Source organism: Lepisosteus platostomus, chromosome 10, assembly GCF_059453375.1.
Source record: "Lepisosteus platostomus isolate fLepPlt1 chromosome 10, fLepPlt1.hap1, whole genome shotgun sequence".
Lineage (NCBI taxonomy): Eukaryota > Metazoa > Chordata > Actinopteri > Semionotiformes > Lepisosteidae > Lepisosteus > Lepisosteus platostomus.
The window spans coordinates 38,782,290-38,798,541 of NC_142620.1; the positions used below are offsets into that span (position 1 = coordinate 38,782,290).

General features: G+C 36.9%; 2 protein-coding genes across 3 annotated transcripts in view; both read left to right on the plus strand.

The window, feature by feature from the left end:
* Positions 1-633: 633 nt before the first annotated feature.
* On the plus strand, positions 634-4,297 carry cox7b (cytochrome c oxidase subunit 7B). Its single transcript, XM_088648942.1, has 3 exons — positions 634-792; positions 2,138-2,262; positions 4,023-4,297. The coding sequence occupies exons 1-3, from the start codon at positions 756-758 to the stop codon at positions 4,098-4,100; spliced, it is 240 nt and encodes a 79-aa protein (XP_088505068.1). The 5' UTR covers positions 634-755; the 3' UTR covers positions 4,101-4,297.
* A 2,055-nt stretch (positions 4,298-6,352) lies between these two features.
* LOC148653679 (copper-transporting ATPase 1-like) overlaps positions 6,353-16,252 on the plus strand; it is a 48,535-nt gene continuing 38,635 nt past the window's right edge. Inside the window, exons 1-2 of one of the 2 annotated variants that reach the window (XM_088648944.1) lie at positions 6,353-6,760; positions 10,314-10,428. The gene's annotated coding sequence lies outside the window, so the exon portion shown is untranslated. The remainder of the gene's footprint in view (positions 6,761-10,313; positions 10,429-16,252) is intronic. The other variant, XM_088648943.1, reaches the window with a different exon arrangement.

Sequence of the window (16,252 nt, forward strand, 5' to 3'; positions counted from 1 at the left end):
ATGTTTCACCACTTTTGATGGTGCAAAAAATATGTTTTTGTCCTTGGTTATAGTTTAAAAATCACTTGTATTAAAATGTAATAAAGGATTTAACTTAATTACAAGTATGTGATACAGCTCCTTTAAAAGCTTGCATCTCAAAACCTTTTTCATTGAACAGAAAAAACATTTCTAAGGAAAAAAATAGGAATTACATTATTTTTACATGTGTATAAATGGAAGAAACGTGTTGCAAAATAAATAAAAACTTCTAATAATTTTAGATCTGTCAAACTTGGTGATAAGTTTAAAAAAAGTACCCTAAAAAATTCGACAGAATGTTTAAGGAATTTCAAGTGTCCACGAAAAAATAACAAAGCAGGTTCTCATACAGTACAGTGGTGGCTGGATGACTTTTATTTTGATTGAAATTCGGCTATTTATAGACACTTCCGGATCAATCGCGCCACTTAATGTTGCTTGCTAGCTACACTCTACTGCCTGCGTCACGAGTTTTAAACTGATCAAAAACTCATATTCCCATAATGCCTTTTAAATATTTATTTTTGTATTTTGAAAAAAGTAAACACCTTAATATAATTATATACATTCATGTTTTAGATTTTATATCTATACTCATAATAAAAATCTAAATGTCATATATTTTCCACAGTTTTTTTTAATTCTTCCGGCGTAAGCTGCCATTTTGTTTTTTTTTGCTCTTTCAAGGGTATTTTGCACTGTAAAGAACCTGTCAGGAAGAATCGGAAGCAAGCATGTTTCGTTTTGCAAAGACAGCACTGAACCTTTCTGGTGAGAATAAATGTTTGACATGCGATTTTTTTAAACTTTAGTTTTAAATTAATTGGGTTGGAGTTGTTATTCGCCCTTTAAGGCAGTACCCTCAAGTCTTGTGTGGTGTCGGCGCCGGTAGCCACATCTTCCGAGTTTCGTTTTAGCTCCTATATAATTGATCCGGTTTATTGTTTTAAACAGGTACAGACTTAAGTATTTCTCTAGATCGTTTGGTTGAAACTTAAATATTGACTAGAGTAATTAAAATGTTTCGAAAACCGTTTTAAGAACAGTTAGTCTCCTGTTAAAATGTAATCTCACTTTAAAAAAGTTTGCTTTGAAAATTAATCTCTCATAACATAGTCCTGTTTTAACGACGCTTGTGTGTTTTAGTTCTTTTATTTAAGTTATTTGAAAGGTATTCGACTGGTTTGTACTGAAGTGGAAAATACCACCTGTGTAAAAAAGTAGTTAAATAAATGCTGCCCTCTATTTTAAATTTGTGTTTATTATAAAATCTTTAAAGCTCGCTTGGGAATCAAGGTTAGACTAACTGGTAAGTAGCCACAGCTAAATCCACTACTTCTTGTATGCCCTGTGCCACCTTGGATTATATTTAAATAATTGCCTTCTGTCATGAAGTGGAGCGCTTCGTAAGAAAAGGGTCTCAAAACCAGTTATTATAGTTTCTTCTTTTTTATACAGGTAAAACATCTTCATTGGCTGCCAAACCATAGGTTCATATACCATATGTCCAAGAACTGTAGTACACATTCTGTATACATTTTTCTAATCCAACTGTAACTTCAAAATATTTCCTAATGCTATTATGCAGAACAATTAATTGTCGTGTAGATTGAATTTAAAGTGATGTCCTGCACAGAAACCAGTGATTTCTGTAATATTCACTTATTCAGATCAGACTCTCTAGTCCATCCATTTATAGTAAGACCTTAGGATTGTTAAAGCTCCAGTTCCTGTTGGCCTTAGACTTGAGATTTTGTCGTACATATCAAACAGCTAACTATTGAAACCTTCCTGCACCATCTTGTATAGTGTTAAGAAGGAATTGACTATTAAATGGATAACCTACACAACATTATACATGACCTTGTAAGCAATGCTATCAGTCTGCACTTTGTTGATTTATTGAATGCAAACTTTGAGTGCTATTTTCTGCTATTTTTTGAGTGCTATTGGCACAAGAGACATTAGGCTACTTCCTTCAAATGTATGCTTAGTATACAAAATGTTTTGTTAAGCTTTAATATTCACACAAGGTAGCGTGTTCACCCCTGAACAGTTCAGACTTTTCATTGTATTGTACCAATTACTTTGGGTTTTTTTTCTCTGAACGTTTCAGCACAAGGTGCCCGCCAGGCAGCGTGGAGACAGTGCCATCACAAAGCTGGTCCTGACTTCCATGACAAATATGGGAACATCCTGCTGGTCTCTGGAACACTGTTCTGTGTTGCAGTTTGGTCCTATGTAAGTTTTCAATGCATTTATTCCACTCGCAACATTTCATGGCCTTCCTGGAAAGAAAAGATCTAGTCACTACACAAATAAAAAAGTATTTATTTCTGCTATGAGTACATGTTTACACCGCTGTGAAGAAAATGGCTTGGCTACTACGAGGACTGTTTTCTGAGCTACATAATTGAACTATATTTCAATTATCATTAAAGAACTACATAAAAGAACTATATTTTTCATGGTGCATATTAGTATCACATCATAAAATGTGAAATATTTTGGCTTTGTCTGTAGCACTGTTAATAAGTAACTCAAACAATTTGACTCTAAAATGTGTAATACCTTTTTTCAACAGTATTAAATAAGGTTGGGCAGTATAACCGGTATGGATGGTAGAAATATGTGCCACGATATGGATTTGGCTATACTGTTTATACCAGTAGAGAATGGATTTTGATGTTTACATTGATTGCGTCTACAGCATTGCCGCAAAACGGGGTTTGGAACTTTTTACTATTGACCCATAATAGTTCAAAATTCTGCCGTACTTTAGCTCCAATTATATAATAAAAAAAAAATGTTCATCTTGCTTATATTTGGAAATCCAGTAGGTTCAGAAGTCTGGTTTATGATGCATCTGAGGTCATTGCGGCCAATTAAAACGCTCGGGTGTCCTCTTGCCTTTCCCATGAAAACAAGCGCAGGTGTTCGTTGTGCCCCTCTGCAAACACATGGAGAAAGGCACCGTTAGCGAGATAAATTGTTGAAAAGAAAGGTGCTTCATCGGTTGTTTGGAAATAGTTCGGATTTAAAAAGACGGCCTACCAGCAGAAAATGGTGAACTGCAAACTATGTTGGGTGACGGTTTTAGCCAGAGGCGGTAATTACAAGGAAGCTCTTCTATCACCTAAATACAAAACATTTATGTGAGTACGAGGATGGGCTCCGAATCAAGCAGTTCTAGTGTTGGTGTGAAAAGAAAAGCCACAATGCAGACATTGCTGCCTGAGTTATTTACTAGTCGTTGTTCTTATGACAAGAAAAGCCAGCGGTGGAAGATTACACATTCCATAACTGTACCTGTGTAAGGACATGGTGCCCATAGAGAAAATTATATATCGTGATGTATATCGTTACCGTCTAAAATAAAAATTATAACGTGATATAAATTTTAGGCCATATCGCCCAGCCCTAGTATTAAGGTATTGGAACTTTACATAAGGTTTAGCATAGTTATTTGCACAAAATTAATGGTATCTGAACCATTCTAATTCTTCATGCCCTTAATGTTTTTTTCCAGTTTTCTATTATGATACTTTATCCAAGACTCACAGTTACAGATGTGTTATTATAAAATTGCAGGTTAGCCTAATTTTTTACAAAGCACAGTGCTCACTAGAGTGGTTTAGCATGAATGTTCACGCAACAATAGCAAACATAACCTGTTGACTACAGCAAATATAAAGCAGTGCCTGAACAGAGTGAATGTAATAGAACATTCAAGAAAAGGCACTTGTGATGTTGTGCTTCTACAGAAGTACCGCAGTGCTAATGATAATGATTTGTAGGTTGCAAGGCCAGACTGAACGGTCTGCAGGAATGAACTGAGCACTCATGATCATTGGGATAAATGTGTAGTGAGGATTTCTGTGTTAGCTGCCTGTGAGTTTCTGAATGTCCTAATTAAGCAAAACAATTGGGACAGAAAACATTTACGCCTACAACTTTACTTGAAATGTTCCACTTCACTTATTTAACTTTTGCTCTTACAGGTAGCAACGCAGACTGGTATTACCTGGAATTTGTCACCAGTTGGTAAAGTTACTCCCAAGGAATGGAGAGAAGAGTGAAGAATGCATTGGTTTTCACATTGAATTATTAAAGCAAAATGTGATAAGAAACCTGTACAAACTGTTCCATGTATGCAGCACAGTTGCTGGCTGGATACAGTCCACAATAACAGTCTTCTTCTGCTTTAAGTGTTTGCTGCACTTGTAGCAATGTCATAACTGTTGTAATAAATTCAGTTTAACCCTCAAAAACACAATGTGTGCTTTGTGATCTTATATATTATAGCAAAAGATACACAGGCAGGTTGTGAATATCTACTGTAGAAGGTCCTCAGAACAGAAATGTATAACTAAAATCTCATGTCTTTTTAAGTGCTGTACTAGAAAATTGTTTATATTATAGACTTCCTTTAATAAGACTTAAAGGGGGGATACATAAACATTTTGTTTATCTTAAATGTTAGTTACCTCTTCTTTCCTCTTTTTCTTATTAGTGTAATTACCATATTAGAGTAACTGGATGGTAAGAGTTTTTCTTATACATGGCTTTGCACCTCAGTACCTGTCTGATCTATTATTGCCCTACACCCCATCTCGCAACCTTCGTTCCTCTAATTCTGGTCTCCTAACTGTCCCCCAAGCCCGTCTACACTCTGGGTGACAGGGCCTTCTCCTGTTACGCCCCTAAGATCTGGAACTCTCTCCCCAAGGATATCGGGGAGTCACCTTCTCTAAACTCCTTCAAATCCAGACTCAAAACCTTCTTTAGAAGAGCCTTACATAACTGGTTCCATTCTTTACCCCTCTGTATTTAGTACCACCATCTACTGTCTCTGCATATTCTCATTGTGATCATCTTGAGTATTTTTTATTATTTTTAATTGTTGCTATTGTCATTCTGTAAAGCGTTTTGAGAAGTCACCTTTAAAGGTGCTATATAAAATAAAGTTTATAGATACTATCTAAAAAGTTAGGATTATTTATGTTGGTGTCGGGACATGAACATACTGTGGATTTGAAAAACATATTTTGTACAAATTCAGTAAAATATTTAGTTTTCATCCCTAAATGTGATGCTTAGGACCTAACTTCAATAATTTTGTTCCCTACAGAACCAAGCTGAAATCATAACGTAAAATATGGCAGGTTCTCAAAGTCCTGTGTTTATGTACTGATTTTCTGTCATGTCCTTCTCTCTGGTAGACTAAAATCCCAAATCGGAACAAATATGGGTAAAACTTTGATGTGCTTTTCTGTGCTGCAAAATGGAATCGCCGAAAACATAAAATAACTGCAGTCAATACAAAATGTATATAGGTGAATAGCAAAGATATATGTTTTTTTGCAAAGGAACAAGTGATAGGTTTATTCCATGCTGAAAACAGAAGAGAGAAAACGCAACGTTTTGGCTGTGAAGCCTTCTTCCGGTGTGAGAAAGACAGGGCAGACAGCAAAGATTAAATAGCAGACTGCGCATGCTGATGCAGCTACCCACCTGATATATATATATATTTACCACTAGATGGGAGCACTGACATGAGGAAGCTTAAGTAGTCTTAAACAAAAGTGGCCAGCCTGGTCCTGCAGAGTCATTATATAGCAGGTTTATGGGCCACACGTAAATCCGTAAATCCGTTTTCTAACCGCGTTATCCAATACATGGTCACTGGGAAGCCAGAGCCTATCCAGGCAAGAAACAGGCACAATGCAGGATAAACCCTGGACTGGATTCTCGTTAATTGTAGGACAAACAGACATAAACACACATACTCACAAATTTCCCAACCTACCAGCATGCCTTTGTACTGTGGGAGGACATACACACTCTATGCGGTTAGCACCCCAGGACCAGAACTGAACTTGGGGCCCCAGCGGTGTGAAGCAACAATGTTTACCACTGCATCATCATATCACTCTGTTTTAATACAATACAGAGTAATTATTCTTGCCATATTTTTGCATAACTTAATTCATTCACTCTTACAATGATTTTGGGAAAGAATGTTCTTAAACTATTTTTCTGCATTTGGTATTCAGAGTATAAAAAGTTGTAGGCAATGCAGCCTGTTGAGGTTCTCTAAAAGGAGAAATACATCTATTTTGTGAAGAATTTTCCCTTATTTTCTGTGGGCACATGCCCATCATACAGTAAATGAGATATGCAATTCATTTGAAGACAAAATTGGTTAAACATTGCTTTAATTGCCGTGAATTAAAATGCTGCATAAATCGACGAGAAACATCCACCAATACCAATTCACTTCCCTCCTCTTCTGGGCGTTTCCTGTCACATATCGGAAATGACGTTAAAAATGAAAATCTTCAGTGAGACGATTGGTGGAAATGCAATTGCGGAAAGCAAGGGGGCATTGCTGTGGTGCGTTATGGTTTTATGGATTATTTCTTTCACCAAATAATTGCCAAAGTGGCATAAGCCCAAAAGATTCAGTGTAATAAACACCGTCGGAGACTTGGAGTTGATTGTCAGGCGGTGAGATGCTCACACTCCTGTGGGACAGGTAGTGGATCACCGGGTTAGCGCACTATCTCGCTGTCACGAAAAAGCAGTACAAGTTCTTTTTTATTCACTTTCTGCTGGTAAATGTTAGAAACTGCCTGTGCGAGAGATGGCTTCGATAGAAAGGAGAGTCAAAAGGCATTTGTGTTGAAATATAACTTTGGAGGTGAAACACTTGGAGTCGGTGGAATCGTACTTTGGGGTAAGTTTCTATTTGAAATGTGCCACCTAATGTACTAATTAAATCTGGAGTCGCGTGTACGAAAGACAGTTTAGCAAGACTGGGGTGTTGTGTGATACTGTACAGTGTTTTGTGTCAAGGTAAAATGCAGTTTGATTGTGAATGTAAAATTAATATAAATTATCCAGGTTTTTCTGTTTAGATTTCTTTGGTTTCTTTAAATGCCATTTACTTTGTGAATACGTGAAGACGATGTTAAAATCATGTAATTATTTACATATTCAATTATTATACAGTATTATACCCGTTAGATATTATTGCAAGAGTTTACTAATTATATTTTCTTTAAATTGCTTTAGATTTTTTTTTTTGCTGTGTAATAGATCAAAACTCGTCCTTAATGAAAATGACCCTACTTAGCGCGTGGAGTGCGTCAACTGGCTTCATTTTTTAAGTTATTAGGTGTTGCCCAGGATAATTATTTAAGTATTTGAATTTTTTCTAAATACTAATATAACGTCAGCCTTCTACTGTGTCATACTGCGTGCAGTTGTTTAAAATCTGAATGTACATAGTATAAAATAATGTGAATATTTATGCGTGGCAAATTAAAATATTTTTCAGTTTTGTGGGTATATTTTGAATTGAATAATTAGGCAGCTAACTTGGGTTTTTATGTAAAAATGTATATGTATGTTATGAATTTTAATATATTAATTAGCTTGTCAGGGACAGACGGATCTGTTACGAATGAGTAGTCGTTGGCAGGCTATACGGTATTTTCTTTTTTACACTAAGGAGTTGCTTCTTAGCTACTGAAAGTTTTGTTTCCAGACAAACACAATCTGTATTTGAAGATAATCTTAAGTGTCCTTTCCTATAACATGAGATTTTTCTTATTTTTGTAATATTTTCATCACAGTGATGATAGGTGTTTAAAGAGGCTAATGGATATTAAACATTGCATGTTGTCTGCTTTAAAGAAAAGCAATTTGATTTAATCTTATCTCTTAGCATTTATGTGAAATTGCAAGAGTTACTGTAACTTTCCTATTCGAATATATAAAGGTTATAGACGAGGGGAGATTATTTAGCCCATTTTTGATTGTTAGCAAATTTCCCAAGGATCTCATCCAACCATTTGTTAAAGAAGCCAGGGTATTGGCATCAACAGCATGACTAGGTAGCTTGTTCCATACTCCTACAACCCTTTGGGTAAAGAAATGCTTTAAATTCTCAATTTTAAATGCCTATCCACTTAGTTTCCATGTATGCCCTCTGGTTCATCTTTTACTGTTTCTTCTGAGAAGTCTGCTGAGTTGACCTTATATTTTTCTTGTTTGGTTTAGCACAAAAGAGGATAGTTCACATTGAAGAAGTCTGAGTGCTGGCAACTCAGTCTTCATTGTGAAATACAGTAGGATTTATTTTGTAAGCTTTATTTTCTGGAAAAAGGATATTTAGGGACTGCAAGAAATGTCTGCTTTTTGTTTTTATTGGATTGTGTAATCAGAAATGTGACTTGTGACTCCGGGTTTACTTTTAGTGTTACTTTCTGCCTTTTTGAATGTACTCTTAATAGTCATCTAAAAGAAGTATTATTATTTTCCTGTTGCAATACTTGAACTTTTTCATTGTTTGATATTATAATAGATGTTTTATGTGGTTATTTTTGCATTTTGTTTACAGAGGACATAGTCTGTTGCTTAGCCTGTATCTAGAAGGAGGATTTAAAAGCCTGACTGGAACACTTTGTAGAAGTAAAAAATTAGATAATGCCCAATAGCATTCCATGGTGTTACATATTCTCTTTGCTTATAGTGTCTCCAAAAAGTACTTTGTTTTGCTATAAATTTCCCTTTCAAGGATTCCATTACATTGTTTTTTTTTCTTTTTTATGTTTTACAGCTGGTCAAGAGTAATTGTATTAAATAAGAATAATTACTCCAAGTGGTTGATGAATAGTTACTAAAATATAGCATCATTATCAAGCCACTACATCACCATCTTCACCGTCCTAATTAAGTAACCAATTAATCCAGTTAAGTCATTCAGAGCTCAGCTGAGTTAAAAACCAGTAGACTCTGTAGCTATCCAGGACCAGTGTTGCTGACCTTTCTTGTAGCATGATCTTGGGCCTGGTAGGTACACGGTTAGCAGACCTCTAAGGAAACCCAGTTTGCTGGTAGGCGTACAGGTGTACCTGCTGTACCTATATAGGTAAAGGGGTAAAGGGGATAAAGAAAAAGAAAAAAATGGATGATGACCAGGTTTGCAATGCCATAGGAAGTACCATCCTTCAGATAAGGCATCATACCGAGGTCCTGAGTCCACTTCATCCTCAGTTTACAGACAAGTAATGTTCCACAGCCCTGTTCGTAACTGGACCCATTCTTAAGTCAAAACAATTTAACTGAAAGTGATTTCCACTTTCATTTAAATGGTTACCACACTTTTTTTAGGACTTGATATGTCTTTGTCACTTTTCCTTTCTTCTTTAAGGGCTATTAACACTCAAAATCATAAAATCACAGAGCCAACATAAACAGAACCAAATTAAACTGAGTGAGCTATTCACCCTACCCAGTACAGTTCTGCCATGTGATATTCTTGTTATTTTGCTGCGCTGTTCATACAGTATGTACACAGTATTCATATCTTGATTGGTCTTATATCAAAGACAAAGTGTACTTGGTCATGAAGAGCTTTGGCACTGTTCATAAGAATAGGGATTTTAACACCAGTGTCCTGGCTAAATGCTGCTCTGTGCTTTCACAGGCTGGCCTATCAATTAATTCATTTAATTGGTGAAGCAGTTTCTCTCTTCTTTGCGCAATCCATGGTATAATAGCTCTTTTGGCATTTAATGGCTGCCACACATCACCCAGGTTGATGTTGCATGTCATAATTATTTTTATAGCTACTTTCATGAATCATCTCAGGGTCTTTTACAATACTTTCCTGTAAGGCTTACAGTGAACACAATACTTTACATTAAAAGCCATTTCAGATAAGTTCTCACCAATATCTAAAATACTTTCAGATCCTTTGGAATGAAAAGCAGTATACGAATGCAACTTACTTATTTTTATCATTTTGAACTATTTCTGTTATCTTATTTTCCCATACAGGGCTTAAGATTGTTGTTCAACTGAACCTTTGAATTCATAACCAATCAACTGCATGACATGTATTTTGTAGATAGATTCTTTGCATTTCTGACAGGTTTTCCAGTTATTATACAATGTAACATGATAGAAAACATCTCGTACTTAAGTTCCCATCTAAATTACATATTCTCTAACATTACACACTACCAATGTCTTTTACAAAATGTCATAAAGTCATAATTTGTATATTAAGCAGCAAGTGGGAATAGACTCATGCACAGTGCTTTTCTTATGAAGCTTAGTGGATGTCCGACCTGTTGAGTAGTTATAGAAAAATGACCAGTAATTTGACAAATAATAAGCATGTTATAATGCCATGAAGTTCACAAATGTCTCAGAAAAGCTGAGAGAGATCAGAAGGAACGACATCTCCCATGATTCTCTTTTGCCCTCTGTCACTACAGCCAGGATGGATGGTCATGTGATATAAAAAAAGAAAACCAACATAAAGCCCTTTGGTCATTCATGAGTGGGAGAGTCCCACCACGTCGGCTGATTGAGAAAGCGAAGAGGAAAAAGGTTAGAAAAACATTAAGAAACTAAGAGATAAGACAAAAGAGGGACCTTTATTTTGTGTAAACACACAATCCGTGCATAAATAAAGGCTTCTTTGTGTTGAAACTCCTTCTTTCATACTGGAGAACAGGTGAAAAGATCTCACCTATTTTGGCCATTCTCTGACACTGACACAATATTTGTACTACCTATATGGGATAATTACACGAGCATGATCTACTGTTGTAATATTTCCACTGGTATATTCTGCATAAAATAATAAGAAAGGTTACAAACAAAAAGAGGCCACCTGGCCCATCTAACTTGTTTTGTTTTGTGATTGCCCTTAATCGTCTGGTGAAACAGGTTGGATTCATTTTAGGGAATGAAATTCAACTGTCCATGTACCTCATTGAATATCTAATCCATGAACTTTCCTTGAGAATTGTGCTGCCTTTTAAGTTACCTCTGTTTCTCTTATTGAGGAAAAGGGAAACATTTGCAGGGCCACTTTAAGATGTTGCTACTTCTTTTACTGAGAAAAATAATTCACCCACCGCTCCTTGTAAGTCTGAAGGCAGACTGTCCTTTCTAAGAGCTACTTGTTACTCTGGTCCTAGTTTCTTATTCTTCAGGACTTGAAATTGACAGGCAACTTCTTGGAATTCCAAGAGAACATTTCAGAAACATCTTTGAGTCCCAAGTGGCACAACAGTGCAGTGGTTAGCATTGCTGCCTTGCAGCACTGGGGCCCTGGGTTTAATTTCAGACCTGGGGTGCTGTCTACATACAGGTTGTATGTTCACCCAGTTTTCGTGTGTGTTTTTTCTGGGTGTTCTAGTTTCCTCCCACAGTTCAAAATCATACCGGTAGGTTAATTGACTTCTGGGGAAAATTAGCATGGGTGTGATTGTGTCTATTTGTGTCCGACGTTGTCTTGTGCCTGTTCTTCTGGGTGTTCTGGTTTCCTCTGGTTTACTCCCACAGTTCAGAATCATAATGTTAGGTTAATTGACTTCTGGGAAAGTTGGCATGGGTGTGATTGTGTCTTTTTGTGCCTGCTTGTTTGTGCCATGAGCCTGCTGCTTGCCCCATGACCCTGAATTGGACAAAACTGAAAATTAACGAATGGCTTGGAGTTCCTCTTGTGACTTCAGGAGGAATTGCAGCTCTCCTTTGCAGCCACCTTGTGGCATATTCCCCCCCAGCTCGAACAACAAGGTGGAGTGATCACCTCTGAGAGGCAGTGGACATAGGAAAGATCGCATTGGCATTGCCATGGGAGATTCCCGAATAATACCTGGATTAAAAATGATTGTTCAATTTATATCTTTTTCTATTTCATTGTGGAGCACTTTTCTCCCCACTTGACTTCTTCCACATTAGAGGTGTGTGGTTATTTCACTTGGAGTTAATTCTTATTTATTCTTGGACCAGAAGGTAGAATCTTAAGGTTTCTATTTTTCCCCATTTAATTGCCAGGCATACCATCTCCACCACTTACATTCTCTGGGGAATGAATTCCTACTGAGTTAGAGAACCAGATGTTCTTGCCTTATCTCATCTGTGACAAACTACATTCAGTCCTCTTTTGTATGCAAAAACTAGCACTCAATACATTTGGGCTCCACTAGAAAAGGTTATCAATAGAGAAGATCAAATCCTTTACTGCGGACTCTGCCTCAGATTCCATCAAATTGGGTACCAAAATGGCAATAATGCCCAACAAGCCCTAGAGAGGCGTGGACTTGGTTCAATCCTGTATGTCCTGGACCTTCTTAGTCTGCAGTTGGGCCAGACTGTACCCAGTTACACAGGGTCTGTCTTTACTGAGAAGCACCATGTCATCAAGACCCTGTATGCATTAGCCTATGTCAAATGGGTCCACAGCAGCCAGCATATTATCCTCAGATAGGTTGCTGGATTGCCATGAAAGACAGCTGGTAAGACTTACTGGTACAGCTGTTTTAATCTTAGTATTTGCTGGAGAGGCATTCACCATTTACCCTTTTGTGAGATCCAGATTGGAGAGATAGTCTTCTCTCACTCTTCTTTCTTCTGATGTTTTCCAGGAGCTTGTCTGTTATGGGCATAGGCTTGGCATTAATGGTACAGTGTGGTCATGTTCACTCCATATTGCAGCATTTCATTCCTACCAGAATGACATCCTACCATGTCTTCCAGGATGACAGTTTCCCTATCCACAGAGCTAATGTGTTTGCCTAATGGTTTGATAAGAACGACACTAATCTTATCCATATGTCTTGCCCTTCTCAGTCACCAGATCTAAACCAAGTGTAGAAATGACACTTGAGACCAGACTGTCTCCATGAATCAAACAGAAGTTGGCTTTCTCCTGCATAAATGATGCCATATTTCTCCAGCAGAATTCTAGATGCCTGTAGATTGTATGCCTGGCACATAGAAGTCATATTAACTGCACGTGCTGGCCCAAAACCCTATTACATGGCTTTATGTTGGTGCTTTCTTTTTTTTGTCCACTCACTGTTTATTTTTATCCCTTCTTTTATGCCTGTCTGGTTGGTAGATTTTATAGTTGACAAGGTTTGTTTGTTCACTTACTTCAGCTGCACTTTGGAGTTGAATGGAGAGGCTTCGCTCGGTCACTGGGATAAAACTGTAGAATCTGAGACTGCAGATGATAGCATTTTGCCTTTGCTGAGTTGTCTTCAAGTGTTACCAAATGGGTGAGGTTTGATTATTTGTTTCTTGCAGTAGTTCACGTAATCAAGGAGATTCCTATCAGTCAGGTCTTGGTCTTCCCATATTTTTTAGGTGATGTCAAGAATACTTTCTGAGCATTCTCCCATATTATATTTCAAAGAGGGGGAAATCTATAGAGGCCTACTGTACCTAACAAATGCTAAACAGAAGCAGGTTCTTAGTCTTTTGTTTAATTTTGTACCATTTACTATAACATCTGTTTAAGCATGTGGTTGAATCCTTCTATGAGACCATCAGTTTGGGCGTGATAGACTGAGGATTTGAGGAAGACAATCCATGGGATATCAGATACCTCCTTCATTAGAAGAGACATACAAGTAGTATGTTGCTCTCTCAGTATTTTACTAGGAATTCCCCTGGTGAAAACACAGGTCCATTGGCCAGCATTATAGTGTTCCAGACTGCTCACTGAATAGTGACTGCTTCCAGAATGCTGATTGTGGCAGGCATCTTCCAAAATCCCGAGAATGTATTGATGTGGTTTTCAGAAGTGGGCTTGCAATGTACATCGCAATCTGCCAAAAAGATACTTCAGTAATCAGAGCGGCTTTAGGTGAGCTCATAGTTTGTGTTTTGAGAAGGTTAGTTGACAAGTCAGTAACGTTTAACCTCTTCATATACCTTGGGCCAATAGAATTGCTGTAACACCTTTTCCTGTGTCTTTTTGACGCATAGGTTATGCCCAAGTAAATGAGAATGCACTAGAAGCATTGTGTAGCATGCAGAATATTTCTCAGACTGGAGCTATATTCATGAAATAAATGAAAAAGTAATGAAATTTAAAATCATTGAAATCATCTAAATTAATAAAATCATCTGGTTGTAATGGTTGAGAAATAGCTCCAACCATTACTAAAAAAGCATGATATTTCTTGGTTCATACACATAATTTGACTCTTTGACAAAAATAAATTGGTTATAATTAGAAGCTTTGTAATTGTCTAAATCATAATTTTTATTATGGGGAACAATGTTTGCCCAATACTGGGGATCCCAAGATAGCCATTCAGCTTTTTTCCAAAAAGTTTTTTATAGTCTCCACATTATCTTTGGAAATCATTTTCACAATTGTTCTGCAGAATCCCAGCAAAGGCCTTGCATGGTTCAAGTTTGTTTTTTGAGGTGTCCAATATTTTGAATTCACATTGAAACCAAAATATCATAACCTGGCACACTTTGTATGCGGATTCTCACTCAAGTCTGCAAAGGCTTAGGGTGTCTCATGTCTAAATTTGTGTTTCACAGGGGTGCTTATGAGCACTCCTAATACGCCCTTGATGTGCCCTTCTCTGAAGTCCGCATCAGAACAGACTTTGCTGAAGGGAATTACCCCCACTTCTTTGCAGAATGTTAAAGTTTCATGTTCTAGCCTATTAAAGGGGAGAGAATTGCTATGGAGGGTAAAATAAAGTTTTCAAACTTATTTTATGTAAAAACAAAATTTCATTAAACTATTTTAGATTCATACTTTATGTATTCTAGGTATGAAGTTTTTGGCATTAAGCTCTTATTTTGTCACTCCATTTCGACTAATGAATATTCGTTTACCTGCAATGTATTTTGTATATGGAATATTTAATAGTACATGTATTTAATAGTACAAAACTTTGAGGTATTCTCAAGTTTACCCCATTTCGTTTGCTTTAAATAAAGTAAATGAGCATGTTATGTTCCTCTTACTGTCATTTGTGTACTGAGATGAAATGTATTTAGTAGTACAAAGCTTTGAATAAAGAGTGAGCGATATTGCTTAGTTTCCTTAGTTTACTTCACCTTTTTTGAGTTGATCCTGCTAAACATGAATGAACACTCTACTTATGTGTAGGGATAGACAAGATGACATTCAATTTCATCAAAGTGTGAATGGAGAATGAAATAAATGTTTTTTTAAATTATCAGCCCACATGCTCTTAGCCACTGGAAAGGTGCATCAGCAATCGACAGCAGTTTCACCCCGAGCCATGTAACCAGGGAATGCTGTCATGCAAGGGTGTCTCATTACCCTTTTTATCATGATGTGCCCTCTAATACTCTCACACTGTAAGTCCGCAATTGCGCTACGTCACAGAAGTGTGGACTTGGAGGAAGGGCCTAGATTTAGGGATGAAGCCTGACCATTCTGGTACCCTATTGGATGTATGATCTGTTTAATTCTCCTGAGGAAAAAAATAGTATTTAAACTTCATGCCATTTCTTTTAAAAGTCACTGCTGTCTGTTTCTCATGTTGAGGAAAAAGAAAATTGTTTCACTGTGAAAAAGAATTCACCCACCACACTTTATGAATCGAAGTGTAGACTAACTCTCCTTCCTAAGACCGGTTTTACTGGTGCTTTTTATGACCCCTATGTTTATTGTTTGGAAGTCAACTGTTTCCTAGTTCTGCAAGGGTTTTTTTTTAAGGAGACTGATATTATGGTTAACGCTTTTGGGGAGGACATTTAGGCTGTTGGACGCTAGGCTTCTTTCACAACTGCCTCATCACAGTGACTAGCAGTGTAATTGATCCAAAGATCTCTGTCATCCATCTTGGAAGAAACCAGGGTACCATGGTAACACCAGACTACCTGAGTAGCTAAGTGAAAAATTGTCTGCATTAGTTCTTTTTCATTAATAAATGCCTTCCATTGTTTAGTTTTGGGAGTTTACTAGACAGGTCTAACACAAGCCACAGTCATATGTCTTCAGAACCTTTGAAAGAAAATGTTTAAGGAGAGTTTATATAGTGAAAAACCATATGGCAAACTCTTGTCTCATATGCCACAGTTTCACTTTCTTATTCCGCTATAGCTGGCCAGGCTTGCTGATAGTTAACCTATAAATAGATCTGCTTGCATTCCAAATTTTAATTTGTTAGTTACAGCTGAAGCAGTAAGTATTAGTTAAAGGTCACGTGATAAAGGAAATGTATCTGAATTAAAGGTCTATCTGAACAGGTAAACTATAGGAAAAATTACCTTGGGAACAGGGCAGTATTCTAGAGTGATTCCACAGCCGAGTAAAACATAGTTGCTATACAGTAATGTAAAACTAAGCCTGGTACCATGACACATAATCTTATCCACAATAGACAGTTAGTTTCTATGGTTATCAGATTTCATAGTG